This window comes from Leishmania braziliensis, chromosome 29 (genome assembly GCF_000002845.2).
Source record: "Leishmania braziliensis MHOM/BR/75/M2904 complete genome, chromosome 29".
NCBI classification, from domain to species: Eukaryota; Euglenozoa; class Kinetoplastea; order Trypanosomatida; family Trypanosomatidae; genus Leishmania; species Leishmania braziliensis.
The window spans coordinates 254,572-280,644 of NC_009321.2; the positions used below are offsets into that span (position 1 = coordinate 254,572).

General features: G+C 58.5%; 8 protein-coding genes and 1 pseudogene across 9 annotated transcripts; all 9 read right to left on the reverse strand.

Annotated features, from left to right (window-relative positions):
* Positions 1-281: 281 nt before the first annotated feature.
* On the reverse strand, positions 282-1,118 carry LBRM_29_0700 (conserved hypothetical protein; the record flags this gene model as incomplete). The annotated part of the gene is made up of 1 exon (XM_001566367.1): positions 282-1,118. One exon carries the CDS (start codon positions 1,116-1,118, stop codon positions 282-284), a length of 837 nt encoding a protein of 278 aa, XP_001566417.1.
* A 1,214-nt stretch (positions 1,119-2,332) lies between these two features.
* Positions 2,333-4,453, reverse strand: LBRM_29_0710 (conserved hypothetical protein; the record flags this gene model as incomplete). Its single annotated transcript, XM_001566368.1, has 1 exon — positions 2,333-4,453. The coding sequence occupies one exon, from the start codon at positions 4,451-4,453 to the stop codon at positions 2,333-2,335; it is 2,121 nt and encodes a 706-aa protein (XP_001566418.1).
* Positions 4,454-5,412: 959 nt separating this feature from the next.
* On the reverse strand, positions 5,413-7,989 carry LBRM_29_0720 (conserved hypothetical protein; the record flags this gene model as incomplete). The annotated part of the gene is made up of 1 exon (XM_001566369.1): positions 5,413-7,989. One exon carries the CDS (start codon positions 7,987-7,989, stop codon positions 5,413-5,415), a length of 2,577 nt encoding a protein of 858 aa, XP_001566419.1.
* Positions 7,990-9,226: 1,237 nt separating this feature from the next.
* LBRM_29_0730 (conserved hypothetical protein) lies at positions 9,227-10,057 on the reverse strand (the record flags this gene model as incomplete). Its single annotated transcript, XM_001566370.1, has 1 exon — positions 9,227-10,057. The coding sequence occupies one exon, from the start codon at positions 10,055-10,057 to the stop codon at positions 9,227-9,229; it is 831 nt and encodes a 276-aa protein (XP_001566420.1).
* Positions 10,058-10,615: 558 nt separating this feature from the next.
* On the reverse strand, positions 10,616-11,662 carry LBRM_29_0740 (annotated as a pseudogene). The gene has a single exon. A coding segment is annotated over exon 1 (1,047 nt).
* A 1,172-nt stretch (positions 11,663-12,834) lies between these two features.
* LBRM_29_0750 (conserved hypothetical protein) lies at positions 12,835-13,512 on the reverse strand (the record flags this gene model as incomplete). Its single annotated transcript, XM_001566371.1, has 1 exon — positions 12,835-13,512. One exon carries the CDS (start codon positions 13,510-13,512, stop codon positions 12,835-12,837), a length of 678 nt encoding a protein of 225 aa, XP_001566421.1.
* Positions 13,513-14,805: 1,293 nt separating this feature from the next.
* Positions 14,806-15,927, reverse strand: LBRM_29_0760 (putative peroxisomal targeting signal type 2 receptor; the record flags this gene model as incomplete). The annotated part of the gene is made up of 1 exon (XM_001566372.1): positions 14,806-15,927. One exon carries the CDS (start codon positions 15,925-15,927, stop codon positions 14,806-14,808), a length of 1,122 nt encoding a protein of 373 aa, XP_001566422.1.
* A 3,193-nt stretch (positions 15,928-19,120) lies between these two features.
* LBRM_29_0770 (putative U3 small nucleolar ribonucleoprotein protein MPP10) lies at positions 19,121-21,169 on the reverse strand (the record flags this gene model as incomplete). Its single annotated transcript, XM_001566373.1, has 1 exon — positions 19,121-21,169. The coding sequence occupies one exon, from the start codon at positions 21,167-21,169 to the stop codon at positions 19,121-19,123; it is 2,049 nt and encodes a 682-aa protein (XP_001566423.1).
* A 1,880-nt stretch (positions 21,170-23,049) lies between these two features.
* Positions 23,050-25,413, reverse strand: LBRM_29_0780 (putative heat shock protein 90; the record flags this gene model as incomplete). Its single annotated transcript, XM_001566374.1, has 1 exon — positions 23,050-25,413. One exon carries the CDS (start codon positions 25,411-25,413, stop codon positions 23,050-23,052), a length of 2,364 nt encoding a protein of 787 aa, XP_001566424.1.
* Positions 25,414-26,073: the final 660 nt, after the last annotated feature.

A 26,073-nucleotide genomic window follows, 5' to 3' on the forward strand; every position in this document is an offset into this window, starting at 1 on the left:
CGCCTTCTCTCGCTGTGTTGGCACGACTCATGTAAAGAAGGCGCCCCCTGCGGATATTGCGCGAGTGGCGAACCGAAGAGAGTGGGCAGCGCGAGACTGACGGCGCGGAGCGAGCACACATGAACGGGGCAGTACTAAGAAAAAAGCGCAGGGCTGCAATACGCCTGCACAAGGAGAGAGAAGCAACGGTTTGTTTGTTTGTCGGTGTGTTTTCCTTTTTACTGTGGCACGGGCTTTGGCGGCCCTTGCATCCTTCGGGCGACCACTCGAGCGCACTCGGTCTACCAGTAGCCGGCCTCATGCCAGGCACGGAAGTTGGATATATCGACGTGGAGTGGACTCGTGGCCTCCTGATGTGCCCACGGCTCGTCAGCCATGGTGTCGAGCATCAGCTTCGTCACCCGCTCCACCACCAGGCGGCCCCAATGTCGCTCGTACATCGTCAAATCCGATGCCACGGCAAAGGCATCACAGAGTCGCTCAGCCAGACGCCACACCATCGCATATGAGATGTAGTTCTTCTGCATCTGGGTCTGCAGGAAGGGCTTGCTAATCGCTTTCACAGCCTCGTTGTCATGTGCCACGCCGCTCACCTCTGTGTAGAACGCCTCCCACGCTTTCTTGAACTCGACCGTGCACGGCGTCTTCATCGACGGAAAGTCCTTCAACACGCGACCCCACCAGTGCTCCTCTAGCACACCATCCTCAGACATGTCCTTCAGCAACGCCATCACATCCTTGACGACATGAGGCGACAGCGGCTCCACCTTGTGCGTCGTAGAGCCGCGCAATGACTGATAGTGCTCCTTCTCTAGTGGACTGAAGCCCTCCACATGGAAGATGTTGGAGGCGTCGTAGGCGATGCCGGACGGGTTACCGGTAAGACTCGCTGCTGCACTGGTGGCCTTGTTGACCGGGTAGCGCGTGTTGTCGATACGCGGGAGCATGTCACCCTGTGCATACGGCTGCGTACGACCTGTCACGCCCGAGCCCCAGTACTCGACGAAGCGCTGCTGCACCGTCAGGCAGCCGAGGTTGTACAGGCCGGTGCGGGCACCACTACGGCAGCTGGCGCCGCGGGTGCGCAGAGAACTGGAGGCACTTTTTCGAAGCAGCATGATGGGTGAAGGAACAGTAGAAAGAGGTCGCGCGGGGAGGGGGGAGGGTACCTATACTCTGTGCGCGTTTCTCTAGATAGGCTGGCAAGGATATGCCTGGCAAGGTAGGGGGGGAGGGAGGGGGCAGGGGGGGTATGTGGTTCGATGAGGTGCTGTGCACTTCTCACGCACACGCACGCACGTACGATGAGGACGAGAAGAGCAGTGAAGAGAAGAAAGAGAATGAGATGGAACAGGGAATAGATCAGTGACGGAGGAGAGAAAGCTAATCATTGCCATCTACAAGGGGAGGAGGAGGGCCACATGTTCGCGCCCCGCACATACTACAGCGGCGTAAGAGACGCGTTCTAACGATATGCGCGAGAACACGCCTTCGGTGCACTCGTAGCTTGCGATATACAGTCCCAACCATAGGTACGCTGCACTGACACCCACTCCTGCAGAGCTCCCTCTCTCTCTCTCTCTCTCGTGGTTGAGAGCAGATAAAATTCAACAGCGGACTAGTGAGAGCGTCCATCGAATGCTCTCTTGGGTCTAAAGCGGATGTGAGTGCACCCGAGCAACGGCATCCAATGGCCCGACCGGCCTCCGTGTCTGCGGATACGTGTGGGTACGCGTGCCAGTCACCTCTTCCTCGCACTCACCGACGGCGTAGCAGCACAGCAGAAGCGGAGGAGACAGCCACAACGACCGGCGACGCTGTCCTGGGTTGACCTATACCACCAAGCGGAAAGGGAAAGGGAAGCGCACACTGTGGGCCGGACCTACTGTACATATCAACGCAGATTCGCCTCGAGTGCCACGCACACAGATGCAAGAGCTCTCTTTCCCCGGCCGTGTGCGTATCGGTGTGTGTCGGTGTGGAAATACCGAGGTGAATGGCTTGAGAGAGAATAAGGGAAGAAAGGGGGAGAAGATCAACAGAGTAGAGGGGGCGTTGATTCGGCGGAGGTATGGCTCTTCCCTCTCCCTCCTCGCGCCCCCTCCCCACGAAAGCTGCAGCGGTGCTCTCTGCCTATCCGCTGCTTCATCCTCACAATCGGAAACGCAAAAGCCTTTAATACATATCAAGACGGAGAGGGGAAAAAAGCGCAAGTGAGGGAAATACGCCGCGACCAGCCATCGATGGCTCTTGTGAGAAGGCGACGTTTTTCCCCTCGCTACTCTCACACTCTCCCCCCCCCCTCTCTTTCCTTTCCTTCTCCCGCGCCTCACTAGTGCCTGTGCTTTCCAGCACGTTGCGAGGCAGCGGAAGAGGTCGTGCTGGGGCCGTTCATCTCCTCGACGGCAGCAGCAATGCGATCGACTCGCGCCTCCACTTCGGCGAGCTCAAAGGCGGCGTCTGCCGAGAGCACAATGGAGGCTGCAGCGTCAGTGGAGAGAGCGGGCGCGGCAGCAGCCGACGGGATCGACACACATGGGCCGCTATTCTTCAGTTTGCTGCCGCTGACACGCCCAGGCAGAGGTGCGGCGGCAACCTCGGGAGTAACGGCTGCGGCGAGCAGCTCGGACGCAGTGGGAGGCGCACCGCGCACCACATGGGCGTTGTGCCTCAGCACATCCTGTAGTCGAAGTCCGTAGGCACGCTCAACACGAGCGCACTGCTGCGACGTCAGCCCTGCAGCCTTGTCCTCCGCATCCGCCTGCGCTGTGGCCTCTTGTAGCGCCCGCCGCTCACTAAGTTCCTTCGCAGCAATGGCCAGCAGCGGCTCTTGCCAGTCCGTTGAGAATTGCAGCATGCGCTCGCTCTCGCAGGCCTCGAAGAGACGACACTGCGCATCCACCACGGCTTGCAGTGCCTCTGAGTGGAAGACCGAGTGCGGTGGCAAGTAGATGGAGGCTACGTTTTCTATTGAGACGCAGATGGGTCGATGGACAACAGGGCGCCGTAGCCCGTCTACCGCCGCAGCTGCTGTCGCCGGGATTGGCTGCGACGGCAGCTGCTCTTCCGACACAGGTCCCAGCAGCACGTCCCACAGTCGCTTGTGCGTAACAACCGAGCGAGTGATGTACTCGGCAATCGCCGCCGCCTCCGACATCGCGAAGACAGCGCGCAGAGTGACATCCTTCTCCACCTCCACCTCCACATGCTGCATCACTGTCTGCGAGACAAGGGGGAGGCTCTGCTTCGCTGCCTCAAGGGCCGCTAAAGCCTTCTGCGAGGTGGCCTTGTGCTGCTTTTCAGTTATCTCTTCGAGTTGCACCGGGTCTGGAACTTCGGTGGTGACCGACTGATAGCGCCGCGCCGTGTCGATCGTGCGGGTCGCTGTCAGGCACGTTTGCGCGCACAGAACCTCCTGAAGCGCATCCCCCACTCGCTGCTCCCATGCCGCGTGAGTAGCAGCGGCGGCCACGCCTACCAGATGTTCGTCCACCATGCTGAGAATGAGGAGGCTGTCGAGCAGTACGCACTGCGTTTGCACCGGCGTGAAGCCTTGATAGTGCGCAAAGACGAGAATATCCTCCACCCATTCTAAAATAACGCTCTGGCGGAGCTCCGCGTCTGGCATGTGCATGAACATGTGCAGACTCTTGTTTGCTATGGGAGTGGCAACTGTCGGAGCGGCACTCGACTCTGTCACGCGTTGGCTCGTGGGGACATTGGGGTAGCTGTGCCGTGAGAGCAGCACGTCTGCTAGTTGCGTCGCACGACCCAACGCCCCGCTGCGGTCTTTGTCGGACCCGTCTTCGATGCCGCCCACCTCGTCCCCATCGTCTCCATTGAACTGCAGCGCGGCGGGAACGGGCCAACCGAGCGCGCGACACAGACCGATGCGAAGAAGGAGCAGCGCGGCCGCGTCGCATCGAGACGCCTGCGCAAATGAAGACGACGGAAACGACAGTGCAGCGGTGGAAGAAAGAAAAGGCGGCCTCGTCACCTCGCCGTCTTTGGCGAATGGCGCGACAGACGAGGAGGCCCTACTGCTTCTCTGACTGGGCACGGGCGCGTTTCGAGGTCTCGCCCTTCCTCCAGTAGAAGGGTTTGCAACGCTGGTCCCCTCTTGGTCGGCCCCCGCCACGTCCAGCGCAGCAGAGGGGTCTCGTCTCTGCCGCCCACGCGCTGGTGTCTGCGGCAGCTCTTGCAAGAGGATGGCTCGGAGGCGCTCCGTCGCCTCACGCTCTGTCTCCAGTCGGCACCGCACGACACACTCAGCAAGACCGTCGCCGTAGACGCTTGTCGCCGCAGTCGAGGATACCACAGACTTGAGCGTGGGGCCATACGCAAAGGCGATGCAGTGCTGCAGAGCCGAGACATAGGCGAGGGAGTAAAAGGATGCTTCTGCCGGAGAGGCCCCCGTGATGAGGGTGGATATGCTTCCGAGCGAAGATGCCATCGCGAGACAACCTTAAAGCGAAAGAAACGAGGAGTGGGGTGTGGAGGGAGAAGGCAAATGCACTTCGACAGCTACGGACGCCCTCATCAGACTCGTGTACCTCTGAGGAAGAAAAGCGAATGCGGCAAGCACGTTATACAACCGCCGCACAGAGACGCAGAGGCAGGCAGGGCGAGAGGAAAAAGTGCGGAGCTGTGCACACCCATAGAGTGAGGTGAGGAGAGGAAAGGGGGAAGCAAGGACGAAGTAAGAGAAGGTGCTACGCATGAGCGAAGAAATATGCGCACTTAGCACAGTCGTATGATCAGCGAGTGCGGGTGGACGTGCGTATGTGTGGGCCTTCCACTGCTTTGAAGTGTGGGGGAGGGGACTGGAGAGCGCCAACGGGTGTCAGTGTGCCCTAGAGATGACGGTACTGTCTCATCAGCAGCACCTCAGCCGAGACGACCGAGAGCTGTGGAAGTCACCACACATCAGCACAGAAAGATGGATGAATGGCCTTCTACATCCCTCTTTTTCGCCTTGATGAACACGAGAGAGCGAATTCCGCGTGATGCAGAGCTGTCATACGCGCTTTCTCTGTTGCGATTTGTTTGCCATTGGGGGAGGGGGGAGGAAAAGGTGAGGGCGTAAAGGGAGGAGGGGGAGGGGGGTAGTGACAGGGGGTGCATGTGCAGGCACAGAGTCAGAACAGGTGACGAAAAGACGCACGAGAAGTAAGACGCGGGGCGGCGCAGAGAAAAGCGAGAGTACTGAACACCAACATGCACACACACACGCACACGCGCGCGCGCAGGTCCACACCCCATCCCACGGCATCGCTGAACTCGCTTTCATCTACTTCTGCCCTCACCTAACCACCTTGTCATGAGAGAGCGGAGGGAAGAAAGAGCCACACCTGTTGGCAGTGGACGTAGAGGGATAAGTATGTTGGCTGCAGATTCCCTGCAGGTGTATCCTCAGGTCTCGCCGTCACTCATGGATGGCGAAGATACGATATGGCTCGGAACCTTCGAGGAGTTGTCCAGCGTCGGGCATTCCGCGTCAACGTCGCCGGCGACAGCAGCGATCGTCGTGGCGGTCGGCGCCGCAAGTGTAGCTGTTTTGATGGAGGCAAGTACAGTCGTGGACATGGCGGCCACCTCTACAGCTGCCGCCTCCTGCAGCGTTGTATCACCTGGATACATAATCTTCTCGAGCACGGCGGGGTTGAAGCCCAAGCCACACGATGCCGCCTCGAGCTGCACGCGAATTGTCTCGCCGAAGAGAGGCGCGTGGCCCTTGAAGTACACAAAGCTGCGGTATAGGGCGGTGACGGACCGCTTTAGGTATCCCTCCTGCTGTGCCTCCGCTTCCGCCTCTGCCTGCACCTCCTCCGCGGACGCCAACACCTCCTGGAAGGACTGAGGAAGGAAGCTCAGATTGCCCTCGGCCCCCTGCAGCTCACGCAGTCCCTGTAGAAGTTTCCAGCGCCGTTGGCTACTTGACAGGCTCGACATGAGTGGGTACAGCTGCCGCAGCTGATGGAGAACCGTTTGGCAGAGAATGTGTTCACGCGTGCTGATGCTGAGGCTGCGCTCCGCACACGCCTGTACAATGTGCCGCTTAATGGTGGCGAGCGTGACGAGAGAGTTGCAGCCAAAGATGACGCGGCTACAACTGTCACTATCCTGGTCATCCTCGATGTCAACTGTCAGCAGCGACCCCAAGAAGCGGCTCGTGAAAACAAAGCGCTGGTGGTCCTCTACGCAGCGCGGAACGTCCGCCATGCTGGGCACAAGCTGCCCCAGCCATATTAGAGCATCCTGCCCTTGGAAAGCCCCCAGAATGATCAGGCGCGACATGGACTGCACCACCTCGCTTGACAACAGCGAAGCCTCTCCACTCGGCACACGCTCGTACAGGGGAAGGGCGCAGAGGGGAATGTACTTGATCTGCGCTGTTCGTGGAGCCTGAGCGCTGTAGACAGTGGCGCGGAGGGTGTCGGCCACACCCTCGTCCACCCACATGTGTACTTCAAGACGCTTGCTGCCTCGCTGCGCAGGTGTGATAGTGGCAATGGTGGTCGACGGCCCTACCGTCGAGGTGGAGCTCAGCGAGGATGGCGACGTCGACGCTGCCCCGCCGCCCGCAGCCCGCGTCTTCACCGTGGCACTCTCAGTGGACACAAAGGTCAGCGCTGCGTTGCACTGGAGAAGCATGCCGTACAGCGGGGCATCGGCGGACACCACCAGCGACAGCATCGGTGTCCCTTCCACCGGCGTGAGGATGACAGACATTTTGAAGCGGGCCCTCACCGTCAGCACGGGTGCATCCCCCACCTCCCGCAGCACCGGGGCCTCACTCAGCTCTCTGGTGCGCTGCGCAACGAGTGCCCGCAGCTGCTCGATTTCGCCTTGGGTATCCTGCTGCTTCGCTATGAGCGTTGCCTGCTTCACCGCTGCGTCCGCCGCGGCTGCCTGGGCATTCTCCCTGGGTTCATCAGTATCCAGAGTGAAGGCGATCACCTGCCCACTGAACGTGTGCACAAGGACGTCTGGCTGCGCTGCCGTCTGTGTGATGATGCCGCCAGCAATGCTCATCACCCGTTCCCCGACACCCCCTGCCCATACTGGGGTGAGCTGCACGGTGCTCACGCCGGTGGAGCTCAAGGAGCCACTCGGTTGCACGATTAAGACGCACACAGTGCCGTCGTCATACCCGACAAGGAGTTCATCCTGCCCATCCGCGTTCACATCCGCCAAACCGAGGCTGGTAATGGTGCCACCGAGACCTTTTAGCATGGGGGCGTCTACCCTGCGCAGCCCTCCGCTCTCCATCACCGCCATGACGCCTATGGTGCCCGACTGCGTTCCGTAGAACAGCAGCCGCGAAAGGTTGTGGTAAATGACAGTAGTGAGGGCAGCCTCGCAGCTGATCTCCTCCACCAGCCTGTTTGCCTGCACCAACCGCAGAACGCGATCGTTACACGCCAGGCAACTCACGTAGTCGCCTAGTTGGCGCTCGCCGTCACGCACTGTGGCGCTGGGGACGGCGTACACGCACATGTCGTTCACGCGATCAGGAGACAAGAAAAAACCGACCTCCTTCGTCTCACTCATCGTGGTGACCATGAAGTCTCCCGCTAAGAAGATGAAGGGCGTTTCGATGGCCAACGAGTGCACCTTCTCCGTAACATTTGTGTCCACAGTAAAGAAGGGCTTGCCCTTGCGCGAGTATGCATGAATAACGCTGCCCTGGATGTAGAAGAGCTGCTCCGAGAAGAGCGTGGCGGCAGTGATAGCCTTCTTCTCCTTTTCCACACCGCCCTCGCCTGCCTGCGCGACTGTCTCCAGGGTCTCAAAGACAACCACCGGCTCCAGACGCTTGCCCACGGAGAAGGCCTTGAAGAGGCCCGTGCTGTCTCCCACGGCAACGCGCTGCTTCGACTTCTTGTTCATCGGGTAGACAAGAAGGCACCCATGGGCGGGGGAAGCAGTTTCGGTGATGGCCTTGCGCTTGAAGGACAGCGCCGGTGGTGTTATTACGGACGTCATGGTGTGCAGTCTAAAACGCGCCTTTCCTCTCTGCGTCTCGTCCTCTTCCCGGTGCCTTGTCTACAGAAATATACGCGCAAAGATGCCTCTCGGTGCTACTCTGTTGTGTGACGCCTCAGCGATGGTGTCGCCTGCTGGTCCGTCCTTCAGTGCTGCGCTTGCACACCGACACTCAGACGCTCGGGAAAGAGAGGGAAATTTACTCGCGCACAAAGACCAGCAAATGTGCCTCTGTGTGTTGGTCGGCACTACAGTGACATAAAATGGAGAACCGCTAACAGGCTCGCCACTGATAGCCGTGCTGATAGCCGTGCTGATAGCCAAGCGTGCAAGTGGGTGAGTAGGAGGCCGGCGATCATAGGCCCAGTACCGCCATGCCATGCCACATCAATGAGCGCGGTGAAGGAAAGCGAAGCAGCAAGCACGTTACACGAGTTGTGAAGGGAAGCCACCCGAGCAGGGGAGAGAGAGCGGCGAGGAAGAGAGGGTACCAGAGAAAGAAAAGATGCGCATGCATACGCTCGCACACTCCGAACTCACATGGCTTACAAGAGGTCCAGCCCCCTTTACAACACCCACAGAAAGAGGAGCCGCCGCGGGTGACATAGACGCCACCACTGCAGCAGAAGGAGAATGCAGATGGCCACAACAGCTACGTAGCAGAGAACAGGAGGAGGAGGACACAGGAGTCGACCCCTCCCCTGCGCGCAGCTGAGTCTGCCTGTCTTCGTGAAGCATTCGTTTTCCACAATCCTCTCCCTTCACCAACGAAACAAGAACTGTCTGTCTGTCTGTGTGTCTGGGGGGAGAGAGGGGGGAGGGGAGGGGGGAGAGGTTGACCCCTTCCTCTCTGCTTGACGTGTTCGACAACGTGGCGCAGCATCACCAACGACAAGGACGACGCCTAGACGAAACCCAGAGAGAAGCAAAAAAAAAAAAGGATCTGTGACGGACGCAACGCATCGCCTAGAGCGGGACAACAGTGATGGCACTCAGGGGCGAGCGCGCGATGGGTGAGGGAGTGCGAGACGGTGTCCTACGGACGAGAGAAGGGGGAGAAGAGAGGGCGACTGTGGTGACTAATGACATGAGACATTACGGAGAACATAAGCGCACGCAGCGCCACAGTCGGAGCGCTGCGTCCATCTTGGCCCCCTCCCCCCTCTCTACTTCGCGCCTCTTCTCCGATAGCAAAAGCGTTACCCAGTCCAGGTGGCCGAATAGGCATGATCTCTCCCTACTGGTGGGGCTCAGCCGCGGTGTGCACGACCGGTTCCTTCCCAAACTCCTGCACAAGGCTGCTGCTGAACGTGAGACCGTGGTGCTTCAGCCACTTGCCCACCGTCTCCGTCTCACTACCGAAGAAGTTCTGGTGCGCGTAGTTGCCCTCGGCACCTGAGGTGGCCACAAAATGGCGACCGATGGAAGTCAGCACATCCTTGGAAATCACTTCGTTCTCCCGAACTTGACTCACCGCCACGAGCCCCACGATGCGGCCGACGCCATCGACGTTCAAGACACCGTGTGTGTAGCTTCCAACAAGAAGTCGCTCGGACATGTGCGGCGCCGGTACGAGTGGGGCGATGCTGCGTATTCGCATGTTTTCCCCAAGCACAGCGATGGCCGCACGCAGCTCCTCTCCCATGATGTCGCTCAGCTGCTTGGCAGCTTCCTCGGGGTTTGCGAGAACTGCCCCGTTCGTAGCGTCCATGAGTTTGCGCAGCTGGTCACGCGCCTGCACGCATGTCCTCTGGAAGTGCTCATTGCGGGCCGCAAAGTCAGTCTCGCTACACATGGTTATGATAGCCGCTCCGCTCGCTGGGGTCGATCCGACACAGCTCACAACGAAGCCGTGCTCCGTCACGCAATCGCCCTTCTTCATCGCCCGTGCAACGCCGCGCTTGCGCAGCAGTTGCATGGCCGCATCCATGTCCCCGGCGGCTTCCGTGAGCGCAGCGCTGCAGTCCGATATGGGGGCCTCTGTACGGTACCGGAGAGCCTTGACGAGCTCCATAAACGCCTTCTTGTCCGCTAGTGCAGCGAAGCGAAAGAAAGAGCGGTGCAGCATGGCTGAGACTACAAGCGGTGCGTGTTGTTGATGTAAGAGAGGAAATGAAGGGAAAGCAAAAGAGAAAGGTGAGGGCGTTGAGCTCTCTGAGGGGGAGAAGGAGAGAAAGTGCGGTATGGTTGTGTGTGTGTGTGATTGAGTGATTGCGGCGCGTTACGTCTACTCTCCTTTCCGCACTTAATGCGCGGTGATCTTTCGCTCTCATGTGGGTCCGGTGGAATGACAATGGAGAGAGAAATGAAAGGAGCCGTGGGAAGCGGTGAAGCAAGAGAACAAGAGGGGAAGGACAACACCAGCAGCGGGAGCCCAAGAGCCACCCACAAACAAAGAGGGAACGCACGTAGAGACACACGTACGTCCACCACTCCTTGAGCACTCTCGGTCTCTCCTGCAGTATGACACCGCTGTATAGTGACAGACCATGCTGAGAAGGCATCCTGTGCAGTTCAATAGTTCGCCGTGTCCCGCGGCAGCTCGGCTGGCAGATGCAGACAGCTGCACGTGAAACAAAGCGCCTTCAGCTTTGTTTCCAGCCAGGGTAATGTGATCGCAGCAGAGCTACTTCGGGCACAGATGTGGTGTCAGCGGCGTCGATGCAGTAGTCAGCTCTGCCAACATCTCATTCCACAGCTCTACGTGATCGCCGTTCACTTCATCTTCCAGCGACTCCGGTGTATAGTGCTGCGCCTTTAGCTCCGCCACCTCGCCAGCGTATTAGACACGCAATTACCGAAAGAGACTGATAATAACTTGGTTCAGCGTGCCCTGCGACGTGGCGTCGTCGTCCACAATGTGGTAGCATGAGTGGTTCGCCCCTGCTACCATCGCATCCCAGATCACAGCAGTGGTGTCTCGGTTGTACACCGTGTGCAACCGAAGCGATAGGTCCCAGAGGCACCGCATCACGTGCCCATCGTACGCGCACACGACACTACAGTACAGTCGCTGCAGGAGGCCACGCAGATGGGTTGAGTCGTATACAATGGGAATCCGCGCAATGCGCCAGACCAGCGTGTCGCAATACGTGTGGAGATGCCGCTCCTCCTCCTCGTGGTACCACCCAACAGGGGTCCACGCTTTCACCAGGCGTCACTGCATCGTCCTCTTCACAAAGTGACGAGGCAGCTTGTCTGCCACTAAACACCTTCGACGTGCTGGCATGAATGGGTCTCTCACAGCCTATCCTTGCTGCCTCGATAGTGTACAGCTGCTGCAGCTGCACAGTATTGCTCCTGTAACGCGGCTCCATGAACCCTTACGACGTCTCTCCTGCCAAATTGAGAACGGCATGAGTCGGCTCGCCGTCGACTCTGCAGTCACGGTGGGGGAGGGGGGGAAGGCGTGTTGTACGTGAGACGGCCGTAAGATGTCAGCCTGCATGAGCACCGCTTCCGTCTCCTCCGGCGCCTGCTGGTCCAGCAGCAGCTTGAACTCGGGGAACAGATGTGACATGTGGGTCGCAGCCGCCCTTGTCCGCACCGCTTGTGGGACGGACAAGGGCGGAACTGGGTTAGATACCAAAGATGGAGGCCGACTCCCCCAGCCCACCGAGGAGCAGCACCGTTGGGGCGGGCTTGTCGGCGCCCTTACCTCCGGCAATGCCATCACTGCTTCGGCTATGTACTCGGGTATGCGAAGAGGAGGGGTACACCTTCACATCAGAGATGGCCTGTGATTACTTCATCTTCGGAGCAAAGGAAAACAAAGGGAGTTTCTCAGCGGAAAGGCGCAAGGACAGCACTATCAAGGTCCCTGCGATGCAGTACCGCCTTCACGTGCAGAGCTACACAAGAGGCGGATGAAAAGAACTAGAGAAAGGACACCCAATGCTGCAGCGCTGACACGCCAACCGGCAGAGAAAAACGAGATGCGGCATCTTCGCTCCACAAGTGATGCAACATGAACAGAAGGTAAGAAGAAGAGAGGAGACAGGGAGGAGAGATGGCGGAGCCCTGCATCTGTGCTGTGCGTATAAATCTCCTCTTGATGGGCAGCAGCACAGCCGCCTGCAAAGCGGCAGAGAGTGCGAAAACTCCAGAAAGGCAAATGGCGAAGCACATAGACATAGAGGAAGGGTGTGTGCGTGGGGGGGGGGGGAATATCCTCCCCTTCCCTATCGCCACTTCCCCACCCAGCATTCTACTTTAGCCTTTATAACTTCTTCTGCTGTTTAGAGCCTTCAACATCAGAAAAAGTGGAAAGGTAGAGGGGAGGGGAAGAGGAGACAAGCGTGCGCATGCACGCCTGTACGCTCCCACATCAGCTCCCACGTAAAAGAAGGCGGGAACACGCGCAAAGAGAAAAGAAGCCCATACACACACACACGTACGCACGCACACCAGTAACCGGAGAGCAATAGAGGCTTGCGCAAGGGATAGGAAGAGTGAGGAAAAGAGAGAGAGACGAGAGACGAGAGACGAGGCGCAAAACAAGAGAGACGTAAAAGGAGGGTTGGTGGGAGACAAGAGTGTGAGATGTCACAACTGACCACACCGCTCTCCCCCTCCCTTCAGACACGTCGCCCTTGTATCGTCTATGCCTTGCTGTTTTGTTGCCTGAGTGTCAATGCGTGACTGAGTGAGTTTGGGCAGGCCTTTCCTTCCTTTTTGTTTGCTTTGTCACCTGGCCGACTCGAAAAGGAGCAACTTCGAAGCAGTGCCCAAGAAGGTGTGTAGAGTACATGAATGCGGGCGTGCTGGCAGGCATATAATTTGGTGAGAAAGCGGAAAGAGAGAGGATAAAATGGGAAAAGGAAAAAAGGAAGCGGCAGGGGGTCACTACGGCTGAGGCCTTACCTTTGGGTTGTACTTGGTCGTGAGAAAGGCCCGCTCCGCCTCCAACAGTCCGTACATCTCCTGTAACAGCGCGGACCATGGTCCAGTCGGACAACCAGCTGAAAGCCATTCCTCGTATAACCCCGTTGGCGGCACCGGCAACACTGAACCGACCTCTTCGTCGTGTTCGTCGGGTGAGGTAGACGTGCTCACCCTGGCGTAAACTGTGTCCTCTTTTTTGTGCAAGGGATAGGCGCCCTGCGCCTGCCAGCGTGAGTGGGCGTCTCTGCCGAAAGACGAGGACGCCACAGCTGTTGAGTGGTTGTCCGAGGGAGAGCTGGAGGCACCGATCGCGTCTGCGACAGCCCCAGATGCTGCCTTGCTGGTGGCGGTAGTCGACCTGTTATGCGATGCGCTCTTCCCCACTCTGGGCCCATCGCGACGCCCCTCGTCCATTACTAAGGATGGCTGCACGTTGTATCGGTGCAGTTGATGGGCAACGTCGTGTCTCGTCATTCCAAACAGTTGGGCTTTGCGTCGCTGCGTCTCGTTCAGCAGTCGCGTGTTCAGCCTGCGGTCCTGCACGGTGAAGCTCAGAGTATTCAGCACGCCAGTGCTTGCGCTTCCGTGCTTGAGTCCGTTTGAACGCGCACTACCAGGCGATACAGTCCGCGCCGGCATAGAGAAATTTTCTCAGAGATGAGCTCTGCAATCCTGTTGGAGACATGGGTGGGTGAAGTGCAGCCAATGAAGTCCACTTCGGCTGCTGGGAAGAAGCGCCAGTGTAGAGAGAGAGAGAGGAGGACAGAGGCGAGAGAGGGAGAGAGACGTAAGATGAATAGAGAGACACGTATACAAACCTCAGACCAGATGCGGCGGGCGTACCGACCCCTCATCGCCTTTATGTAGCTTCCCAATAAATTGTTTTCGCAATGTCCCCAAACTCTGCCATACAGAGCAGGAGCCCAACCCCACACCACCCTGGCCTGCCACCCGCCCACCTTGTGGTGCAAAGCAGCGCTCGGCACGCGCTACGGCAGTGCTCCGGCGACTGTGCCGGCGCACGGCCTCCGCCCCAAACTCTGCCCATTCCCCGCTTCGCAGGTTCCCCACACCATCAGGCGGCGAGGCCCGAGGTGGGATGCGTGCGAACCACGCCGACACTCTGCCCATCACATGGGTGGCACAGTCATGTTCACTGTTGCAGGCCGCTCCGACGCAGCGCCATCCACGACCCGACCGCCGACACCAGCAGCGGCACGCCGCTCTGGCCTAGACACGTCGCGGGCGCCGGGACCCGCCACCACGAGAGGCGGTTCGGCATTGGCAAGGGATAGGGGGGTTATTTGGCCTCCCCACCCCCCCCTGGAGTGAGGGTACTGGACCATTATGCCACGCGCTGCGGTGCCCCCCTGCCATCAGGGGCCCACCACGGGAGAGGCGAACGACGACAAAAAGTCATCGGAACGAGGGAGAGGGGGAGCAGCCAAGAGGCGGTCGTGCAGGCATGAGTGGTGCGGCACCTGCGCCTGTCACCACTCTTAAGGGGACTTACGAGTTCGAAAGCCCACCCACCATAGCCTGTCAGGCGCCAGAGGCGAAGCACACAGAGGGAGGAGGGAGCGTTCAGAAAGCGACACTCCGTGCGTGTGCGTACAGGTGGAGAGCACGGACGCACACCTCACATGCACACACACACACACACACACACACACACACACACACACACACACACACAGGAGAGCGAGAAGAAAGAGAAGTTGATTCCTGCCGCTGTTCCTGTCGCAGACGACGCTCATATTGTGAGGAAAGGCGGAGTCAGAGCGAGATTGGAAACTTTCAGCCACGTCGCCGTCCCTATCTTCCTCTCCTGCGCGCACACAAGGACGTACTGACGCGCGTCAATGCTTCAGATCATGCAGCACTGGAAATTAAGAGCGGCACGCACAGTGGTGGCTTCCCTCTTCGCTCGCCTTACCGAGGGGATCGCGGCGGAGACGCCGCCGGCATCGCTATCGGCATGCCGGGCTCTGGCAATCCTGGCAACACCTTCGTGCGCGGCCGAGGCACGCGCGGCGGCGGCATGGCCTGGGGCAGCTGCTGGGTCGGCAGCGACGGCGTCGCTGCCTGGCCCACAGACCAGAAGAAGGCCAATCCATCGTACGAGGTAGAGACGAGGGCATTCGGCGCGGCCTGCGACCACTCAAGGCCGACGACAAACTCTCGGTGGTGCTGATAGCGGGCTGTCAAGGGCTGTTGCGGCTTCGAGAGGTCCCACACGCATACGCGCATGTCATAGCCGCAGGAGGCAAGCATGGACGGATTGTGGGTCGAGAACCGAACACGGCGGCAGGCTTGGTCGTGGCCAGGGAAGGAGACCAGCGGCTGGTTGGGTCGGCGAGCGTCCCAGATGCGGACGGTACGGTCGACGCCACCGCTCGCGAAGATGTTCGGATCACGCTTGCAGAAGTCGATGGAAAGCACGATTTGATTCTGATGTGCCATCTGTGTCAGTACAGACCGCTGCGGGGTGCGGGTATCCCACAGCTTCCACGAGCCGTCACCGGAGCAGGACAGGATCGAAGACGGGCTGTGCCCCGTCGTGGCCACCTCGTACACCTCCTTGAAGTGCTCCTGCATCGTCACTATCGACGCCTCCGGCTTCGCCGCGCTGTACATTTTGATGGTAGTGTCCCAGCTGGCGGAGTAGAAGGTGTCTCGGCGGCCTGAGTTCCACACGACACACGACACCTCTGCCTGGTGCTCGGCGTTGTGCACAAGGGGCATGACGCCATCCCGGTTGAGACTCATCGCTAAGCTGTACACCTTCACGCCATCACCACAAGCGGTCACTACGATGTTCTGATCGACCTCGCTAAAACACGCGTCGAAGACGCCGTCGGAGGTACCCCAGCATCCGACGAGGGAGACCGGTGAGCCCGCCTGAAAACCCGTGGCGGCCTCGACGACGTACACCTTACCAGAGCCCACAATGCCGAAGTTCTGAGAGGCAGAGAGGATAAGCTGCGTCGGCCTCCACGGATTGGTGCGGATGCTCTGCCCCGCAAAACTGGGGTGCATCTGAAAGGATGGCATTGTCGTGCAGTGGACGAGGTGCGGAGCGAGGAGGAGGGCGCAAACTCTGAAGAGCGACGCCTTTTTGACGGTCAGTGGAAAAGTAGAGGGGGAGAGGCGTGGCTCTGAGGTCGTGGGTCAGGCTCACGAGAGCACCGTCGGAGCAAGAAGAGAGCGCGAAGGGCGGTCCAGCAGCGCGGAGGCGTACACGTCTGTCTGCGCTGAAGTCGAGAGAGGGAGAGTGACCGCGGAAGGACGTACAGAGCTGCTTCACCTTCACTTTAAGTTAGCGATAGAGCACAGAGGAGGGCGAAAGTACAGTGCGGCCTTGACTACAACGACACCGTTAGAACAAGAGGCGTTTTTTGGCCTGAATGACAGTGGTGGCGGTGGCGATGGTGTTGCTGATTTGATCCGCCGCAGGACCTCTGGTTGCTGCAGGGAGGCAGGGGCTTAGGATGAAGGACGTGTCAGCGTGTACGACCTCCTCCTTTACTGATTATAGAAAGACGTCTCCTCACGAGGATTGAGCGTGAAGATGTGGCACGCGCGAGTGTGTGTGTGGGGTCTGCAGTATCGGTGAGTGCTGCTGAGCCATTACAGCAACAAAGCGCAGAGGTGGTGGACAAGGAAAGAGAAGCGACGCGGACTGTGGAGAGGGAGGGAAAGGGACACGCAAAAGGGGGGACTTTGAAAAGGTGGGCAGGAGGGACGCCTGAGAGAGAAGGGAATGAGCTCGATGACGAGAGAATGCGTCGCTGTGGGGGAAAAAAGAAGATGTGGAGAAAAAGAGCCCTTGAGCACTCCCCTCCCCTCCCCTCCCCTCCCCCGGCCACAATGAGCCCACGTGCATCTCTGCCATCCTTTTCCATCTCTACTTTGTGTCGTTCTGTTTGTCAAATGACCCCCTGAGAAGAAATACAAGCACGACAGATGACGCACAGCACACACCTCGAAGACTGTCCTATACGGGGGTATCGGGCATAGTAGAGCTGCCACAGCGCACACACACACACACACACACACTCCTAAAGAGAGCGTGAGGGGCAACAGAGAGGAGAGCGATGGGAATCGCCGCAAGCACGCACACACTGACAGGCTTATACAAGACGCACGAACTAAGGATGTAGAGTGGAGAGGGGGAGAACTAACCATAGCGAGAAAAGAGCTGTATGTGTGTGTGTAACACACACACACATACAGCTCAGACACGCGCCTGGCTGCTCAGTCAGTAGTCTCTTACCCCCCACGATAAAGAAAACCCCTCCACTAAACGCTGGCATTTTGTGCTGACCTCGTCACCGGCGTTGGCGCGGACATGGCGTCCCCGCGAGGAGGATTTGGACTTTGTCGAGGGACCCTTTGGCGCGTGTGCCTCAATACAGCTGCGCCCCACCATCTTCCTGCCTGGCCGGCTCACAATTACTACCCTACTGCCCGTGCTCTGGCGTTGAGAGGTCCGGAATGCAGGGCCACTGCAGACCTCTGTGCCTCCGCGGCGAGGAGACAGACGAGAATGTCGCACGTCCTTTTACTAGAGATATGCATGACACCTTCCTGCGGCGGCGACGACGGCGGCGTATTTCTGCTGCTGTCGCCCTGCCCATCCTCTTCTTCAGAAATTAGAACGGACACCGCTGCCCCACAACCCATCGCCTCATGGGCAGCAGCGGTGGAGATGGGGGCAGGAGTCAACTTCAGGAACTGGTCACGGTACCGAGTGTTGGAGAGGGGGCTACGCAGGCGCCTTGTCATCCAGCTTGGAGCTGTTGCTTGTTCTCGGGGGCTTCGGCGAAGAAGTAGGTTTTCGACTCTTGCACGCCGTCTCCTCACGCTTGCTCCAAACAAGAGCAGGCTCTGTGTCGCTGGCAGCGATCCATGTTCGCGAAAACAAACTGGTGGCGTAGTGGCACATGCATTGTTCGTACTCCTTGTCCATGAGCGGCGGAGAGGACTAGTGGGCTCATTTACCGAGCTACCTGGCTATGCCTGGGTGTAAGTGTTGACGTTCGTTTCGGTGTCTATGCAGGCGTGTGCTGCCCAGTGATGAGCTAGGTCAGTGGATGGGTGAGGCCATCGTAAAATGGCCACTGAGGTTATCGCTTGCTCCCCTAAAACAAAGCATCAACAACACTGCCTCTCTTTCTTGGATGAGCTTTGTGTGGTGGTGGGCAAGGGATGGACTGTGCTCATCCGAAAGGGAAGGGAAGAAAGCACGTCAAGCAGACTGTCACTGCACCCGACTGCGGCATGCGTAGACTAACACACACAGAGAGATGTAAAGATAAGGACAGACAGGGAGAAACGTGGAGCGGCGATCGGTGCGCGCACGCATTCGTCTGGGAAATCAACCAGAGACGGCAGTAGGGAGCGAGAAGGGGGCAGAAGAGGATACGAAAGGGAAAAGGGGGAGGAGAGCAGGGCAACTAGCGAGCACGTGGCCGTGCCAGTCAGTTTTATGGAAAAAAAAAAGAGGTGTTCTGCGCTCACCTCGTTCGATCCGTGAGGGCGCCTCATAGCGCCGCTGGACTGCTCGGCGTTCGGCGTCAACATTACCAGAAGGGAGCAGCCGTGGTCGCTTGTCCAGGTGCCATCGAGCAGCTCCGTCTTCGCCAAGTGCCGCTATCGGCTCGTTCTATTGAACCAGCAGGCCAGGCTGCACTGGATGTGCACCCTGGGTGTGTGTGCACCGCAGTCTCTGTCTTCGCTATCACCCCTCCACGCACGTCTACGTGACATTGTCCACGGTGTGAAGTGGTAAGAGCGAGCACAGTCATCACCCTTCTCCCATGTATGCGCGGGGACTGCGCGTGCGTAGGAGACCGGGTCAGAGAGCGACATCATGCATGCATGCATGTGTGTGTGTGTGTGTGTGTGTGTCATTCGACAGTTGATTAGTAGATGATTATACGCTTGAGTGCCGCCTACATCCATGCACATGCCCAAGAGAGAGGGGGTTGAATGTCTCTCTCTACCGTGCACTCGTGAGAGTACGTGCGCCCGGGTGCGAGGGGAAGGGGGGAAGGGACAGCAACTTAGTGTTCAAAGTAATTAACACACGTATATATCGGAGCCAGGCACGTGCATCTGGGGGGTAGATGTCGCCACATCACAGGATTCGAAGACACCACAGCGAAAGCGAGGCACACCTGCAGTGATCGCGCATGCCAAATGTCGCTCACCCGCTCCTCTGCAGCTACCTCTATTGTGCCGCCTACTCTGCCGACTGCTGCTTCTGCTTGCGCGCATCGGCGCGCTGCTTGCCACGGGCCTCCTTGCGCTCTTTATCTTTCTTTCCCGCCTCTTTCTTGGAGCGGCGCAAGGTCTGGCGCTCCTTTGGCGTCAGTTCATCAATGCCAACATCAGCGAAGCGGTGCGATGAGCCACGGTAAAGGTCTTGCGGGGCCAGTGCGTTCTCGCGAGTCGTGGCGAAGTTGCCCACATTCTCGATCACCACAGCCGGTGCCTGGTTCTCTACTGCGCGCACGCGTGCTTCAAGGTCTTGCTGCACCGGTTTGGGCGTGTAGTGGAAGTTACTCAGGGCGTCGAGGTGCTGAGCCAGCCGCTGCCACATCTGGATCGCCCGCAGCTCATCTTTCTCGATCTCCGTGAGCGGTTCGGCTCTCGCTGCATCAGGGCCGCCGGCCGCCTCGTCTGCGAGGCGTTGCTTCTCCAGAAAATCCTTTTCGTAGAGGTCCATCAGCGACATCTTTGACTTCTGCGCATCGAGGGCAGCGTCGTACTTCAAGTGAGTAATGTCAGCCTCTGTTGACAAGACCATCTTGCGCTTCACATCGTCGTAGTTCTCGTCCTGGATGCGCTGCTTGATGCGGTCCTCCAGTTTGGCGGTGAACGCCTCGGTGATGACCGGGGTCGCCTTCATGCCGTACTCAAACTCCAGGTTGTCCACCTCCAGCAGTGCGTCGCGTGGGCGTTTGCTGGCGGTCGTTTCGCCCACCATGCTCCAGTCGGTGGAAAACAGTCGCTTCTCCTCCATCTTGCGCACCATATGTTTCTCACGCAGGCGCTCCTTCTGCAGCTCAGATAGGCTTGGGTCCTCCAGGGCGGCGAGCAGCTCCTCATCCATCTCCTTCGCCTCGTCCTGCAGCGCAACGCCAGTGTCGTCACCATCCTCACCGCCACTGTACCTGGCACAACTACCGTAGCCTCCGTGCTCTTCTTCGAAGTCGCCTGCCTCGTCGTTGAGGATGTCGCCCTTGCCAAAGTACGCTCCGTCCCGCTCGTTGTACGCGTCATCGGCCGCCTCGTTGGCTGGATCGTCAAGCTCGATGTCCTCCTCCATATCCGGGTCCTCGTCCTCCTCCTCTCCCAAGAAGCCTCGCCCGTCATCCTCGAAGTCGTCACCGTATAGCTCACGGAGCGCGGCGAGGTCCTCCTCGGGCTCTGCATCATCTTGGGCGTCTACCATGGCCCGCAGGTTGCGATCTCGCGCGTGCTGGTTCGCCAGCGCCCCATCCCGCACGTCCTCTTCGAAGTCCATGCCGACCTCTTCTTCAACTTTCTCTTCGACCTCCTGACGGCGGCGGCGGCGCAATCGGCCGTGGTCAGAGCCCTCGCCGTTCCAGTCGTCCTCCTCATCGTCCTCCTCACCGGCGTTCTCCTTGCCGAAGGCGTAGCGCCACGAATCATCGCCGCCGCCGCCACCCCCTCTCGCCTCCTTCCGCAGTCTGCGCCTCTCCGCCTGCTTCGCCAGCAGAGACTCGATCTCCTCATCTAGGTCACTCTCATCCAACTCCGAGGTGCGGGTAGAAAGAATAGCCTTCCCCGCGACGTCGCCGTCGGGCTCGTCTGCGCTACGGTCACCGTCATCGTCTTTGTCTGTCGTCGCTTTGGCCTTGCGAGATCGTTGCTGCGTCGCCTTCGCTGAGGCGCCCTCGGCGCTGCCACCGTAGAGCAACCTGGCACGGTGGACATTATTCCCCAGCTGGCGAAGCACCGGCCGCATCAGGACGTTCAGCTGGCCCCACACCTGCTCTGTGGTGATGTGCCTCTCCTTACGCGTCTCGATGGTGCTTGAGGCGAAGCGCAGCGCAGGTGAGTGCAGTTTCGTCGCGAGTGAGTACAGTGCAGTGAGGGACTCCCGCAACACGGCATCACCGCTTCGACGAGAAGCAACGAGATGGTCCATGGAACTGCTTGTGAGCCGATCCAGCACGCGCTCCGACGAGCGCAGCTGGCCGACAAGCTTTGGCCCCGCCATCGCCTTGCCAGGCGAGGAGGCAGAGGTGCTATTAGATGGCATTCTCTTTGGGGGAGGGAGGGGCGACTTAGAAACTGGAGACGCTGCAGAGCGTATGTGCGTCTGTGTGCATCTGGCGAAGGTGCAGCGGAGAAGTAGCGTGACGGAGAGACGCACACGCGGTGAGTCGTTTCTCTCTTCCTCTGCTGCGATTGTGTCGTGGGGTAGCCTTATGGGCCTGTGACATGAATGGGGCGTGCCAAATCAACTCAGCTCCTTTCCCATACACGCACGGACACGCCAACTACAGAGAGGAGCGAAGGAACACAGAAAGAAGGGGTAAAGGCACGAGGAGGTACGACGGGCAGCGGAAGTGCGGCCCGCTAACTGCTAGCCTCTGGGTTTCGGTGTGTGTGTGTGTGTGTGGAAGAGCGATGGCTATGTACGCCTTCGTGAGAGATGCTTCGTCCTTGGTCTGCGCCTGTGTGCTGAGTGAGCTGTAGGAGAGAAAAGGAGTGGACCGCAGAATAAAGACCAAGGCAGATCGGAGTGGGTGAAGTCGATGAACGCACATGCTAGCGGAAGAAGTACGGTTTCGCGAGTAAGTAAATGGCGAATGCGGTCATCCACCTTCTCTGGGCGTTTGATAGGATTCGGCCAGAGGTTCGCCTGGTACACACCGTCGCATTTCATAATAACCAACCGAGAGAGACGCCGCTACCCAAGCGAGGCGAAGGGGTAGAGGAAGGTCTGAGGGCTCCCCACAAGCGGCAGCTCACGGCATGAGCCTCAATCACCCTTCACACACACACACACCGCTCATGCGGGCATGCTAATACACGCATGTACCTCTCCTCTCTATCTGTCTTTCTTGGTCACCGCTCTGACTGGCTTCCTTGGATGTTTGTGGGGAGAGTGCAAGTGTGCATGAACGATAACATTGGCGCACACGTCAAGCACGAGAGAAGCGTAGTGTTGTGTTTTGGCTCTATTTCTTGTCGGTTTTCTGTTTACTCAGTGGTGTGCAGTATGTGCCTATCGTGGGGATATCAGCCTTTTCCTCTCCCGGACTGGATGGGAAGAAGAGAGTTGGAGAGACGACCGCAGAGAAGTACATGCGCGGAAACGAAACTGTGCTCTCTCCAATCGTCTCTGCTGTCTCCCAGTCCTGTCTCTTCCTCAGTTGACCTTTCCACAGCGCTCCTACTCCTCTGCAGTGCATAGGATACGACTAATCGTTCCCAGCGCAGTCACCCACATGGCGAAAGTGCAAAACCCCCAACTGTCACCAAAACTCTCTTCCTCATCAACGGAGTGAAGTAGATGCATGGCTGCACCCTATTTACGCACGGTTGAGTGGGGGGGATGACGGGGGAGGGAACGGAGGGAAGGAGGAAGGAAAGCGAAAATTTTACAGAAGAGGAGCTCACGCAAAGGTCTACGAAGAGGAGGGGAAGGAGTGGCAGAAAAGGAGGCGATGGGTCCGATGCGCGACGCCCCCCCCCTTCTCCCTCCGTCTCGCTTCCCACGCACGCAGAGATGGAGCGGGCGTTCACACCCGCACCCGCACAGCAGGCGACACAAGACAACGTTATGAACGGGAAAGAGAAACAGAATGAAGACGAAAGTGAGCGAGCGAAAACAAAACAAAATGCACAAGAGAAGGTGAGGAAAGAAGAACGCATAAGTAAAAGCCCAACTGGATTTTATTTTCACACGAAACAAGTCTGGATACCATCGCCATGAGCACAGGGGAACGTCGTTTGATGGAGGGGGGGGGGGTAGAAGACTACCATCGTGGCTGCCGCAGTTAGAGAGAGGGAGAGGGGAAAAACGAGAAGAGTTAGTCCTGGGGAACGCCTCATAACAGCGACAATGATAGTAGTCAAGTGACCAAGAAGTAGAGGTGCACCAAAGGGGAGCAGCGTCGGGGGACTGACCTGCTATAGATCGCCATCGCTATCCGCTCCAGTCGTCTCGCTCGCATCGGCGTCGTTCGTCGGCTTCTCCTCCTCCGTCGCTGTGTCGGAGACGGTGTACTCGGCGTCGTTCGTCGGCTTCTCCTCCTCCGTCTCTGTGTCGAAGACGGTGTACTCGTCGTCGTCCGGCGGTAGCAGCGAGTCGTCCGCGTTCAGATCGACGCTGCTGCGGAGCAGACGGTTAATGCGCTTCGCATAGGCCGCCACGTCCGCTACCGGGAACTCGGCCTGCAAGTTCGCCGTATCGTACAGCACCCACGCAATGTCTGTCGCCACCTCGTCATCCTCGTTCACGGTGAAGCGCTTGAACATCTCGTCCACCAGAGGGTGGCGGTAGTTCACCTCCAACACACGCTCGGCAGTCACCTTCTGGTCTGCGAGGGACATAGACTGGCCGCGCATTATGCTGGCCAGGCGTGCTGTGATTTGATTATCACCGGAGGACACGATGAACGCCTCATTTGTCATGCGCCTCGTCAAGATAACCTTGCGCACCTCCGAGTACCCGAAGATCCCGCGTAGATGCGTAAATAGGGAATTGTACTTCTCCCTCCGCTTCTTGTCCACCACTCGCTGCCGCGAGTCGGTCTCCTCAAACGCCACCCCCTCCTTCGCGAGGTTAATGAGTTTATTGCCGGCAAAGTCGGTCAAATGCGATACAGCGTACTCGTCGATGGGGTCCGTCATGAAGATCACCTCAAAGCCGTGGTTGAGGGCGTCCTCCAGCACTGGAGACTTCTTAATCCGGTCCACCGAGTCGCCGGAGAGGTAGTAGATGCCTTTCTGTCCCTTCTTCATGCGGTCCACGTAGGCCTGAAGGCTGATGTACTCCGTTTCACTTGCACTGGACTTATAGCGGAACAGTTTCATGAGGCGATTGCGGTTGTTGCTGTCAGTTATGGCGCCAAGACGCAGATGCTTGCCAAACAAGTCCCAGAACTTGGCGTAGGTCGGTTTCTTGAGGTGAGTGTGCCCAGACGGAGCCGGGTCCTCCGCGTGATCCTTGTTCGCGATCTCCACGTCCTGTGCCGCAATGTTGGCAAACATGTTCAGCGCCTTGCGCACAAGCTTCTTCTTGATCACGCGCAAGATACGGCTCTCCTGCAGCACCTCACGCGATACGTTCAGCGGCAAGTCGTTGCTGTCTACAATGCCCTTGACAAAGTTCAGGTAGCGCGGCAGCAAGTCGCGGAACTCGTCCGTAATGAAGACGCGGCGCACGTACAACTTAATGTTCGTGCTCGGGTTGGCTTTATCATCGGAGAAGGACGCCGGGTCGACGGTGCTGGGAATAAAAAGGATCGAGTCAAAGTCCACCTCGCCCTCCACCTTGAAGTGGCTGAAGTATAAGGGGTCGCGGTAGTCGCCGGAGAACGCCTTGTAGAATTTGATGTACTCCTCCTCTGTCACGTTACCGATCTGGCGGGTCCAGATTGGGCGGTTCTCGTTGATCAGCGTCCAGCGCTTCTCCATCCTAGGAACCTTCTCCTCCCCATTGTTGTCCTCCTCCACCACCACCTCCTTCATGAACCCCACCTCGGCGCCCGGTTCTGACGTCCTTATCTCAGTCTTCGGCTTCACCTCCACCTCTTCCTGAACGTAGATTGGGAAGTTGATGAACTCGCTGTACTGGTGGATCGTCTTCTTGATCGTTTCAGCGGACAGGAACTCCTGATCCTCCGGCTTTAGCTCGATGGTAATCTCAGTTCCGCGGCCGAGCGTGTTGCCGCGCGGGTCGGGGTAAAGGAAGTACTCCCCGTCCCCCTTAGACTCCCAGACATACTGCTCGTCGCTGTCGTCGCTCTTGGACGCGACGCGTACGCGGTTGCCGACGAGGAAGACAGAATAGAAGCCAACACCAAACTGGCCAATCAGGTTGCTCTGGTCGCCACCGACAGCGCCGCTACCCTCCTGCAGCTTCTCGAGAAAGTGCTTGGTGCCAGAGCTGCCGAGGGAGCCGAGATGTTGTGTGAGCTCCTCCTTCGTCATCCCGATGCCGCCGTCGCGCAGGATGAGCTCATGGTTCTCATTGTCAAAAGAGATGCGGAGGTCCATTGTCGGGGTCTCGCCATCCTTCGTGAGCGGCTCCTTGGGAGAGGTGAGGTAAAGTACGCGAATCTTATCGAGTGCGTCGCTGCCATTCGATATCAGTTCGCGCAAAAAAACGGCGTGGTTGGTGTAAAGGGAGTTGACGAGGATGTCCAGCATCTTCGACACCTCGGCTTGAAAGGTGATGGGGCTGCCGCGGGCATCGCCAGCCGATACCGTGACGGAACCGAGCAGCAGCAGCGCCACGAGCACCACGCGGTGCACGTTCGAATTGGCCATACTTGACCCCTGTACTGACAAGGGGAGCGAAACTGTTAAATAGAGCGGCACGAAGGTGGGCAACGACAAAGAGAGGGACAAGAAAGGGTGTTGGGCTCTTTACCTAAACCTAAGGGCACCGCGTACTACTAAAGTGTTTGTGATGAGCTGGAGCGCTCCGTCCTTTTTACCCCGGCGAGTACTGTGGCGTCTGCTGCGGGTGAGCGGTGACTGGAGAGTGAAGAGAAGGTCAGCTCACACACACGCACACGTCTCTGCTATGAAGGAGGGAGAGGGGGCCTCGGAGAGTGCGTATGTGGGCGAGAGTAGTACAACAGAGTAGACAGACAAGAGCGAGTGATCCTGGTGTAGAAAAATACTAAACCCACACGAAGATAAAATCAGGGAGTGGAAGGGGGACCAAGACGGGAGGGAGTGTCTGAGCACTGCGTGCGTGGAGGAAAGGGGGGAGCAAAGGAAGCTGCTGCAGATGTCACTACCGTTGACCTGGGCGTACCATTAACGATAAGAGAGAAAAGGGCGAAGCAGAGGAGAGCCGTTACGCGGGAGTTTTGTGAGGTGAGGTGATGTCATCATGGCAAAGGCGGCGGCGCGGTTATGGGGGGGGGGGGGGGGGCGATGCGTATCAAGAGTGGAGGCCAAAGTGAAACAAAGAGAGAG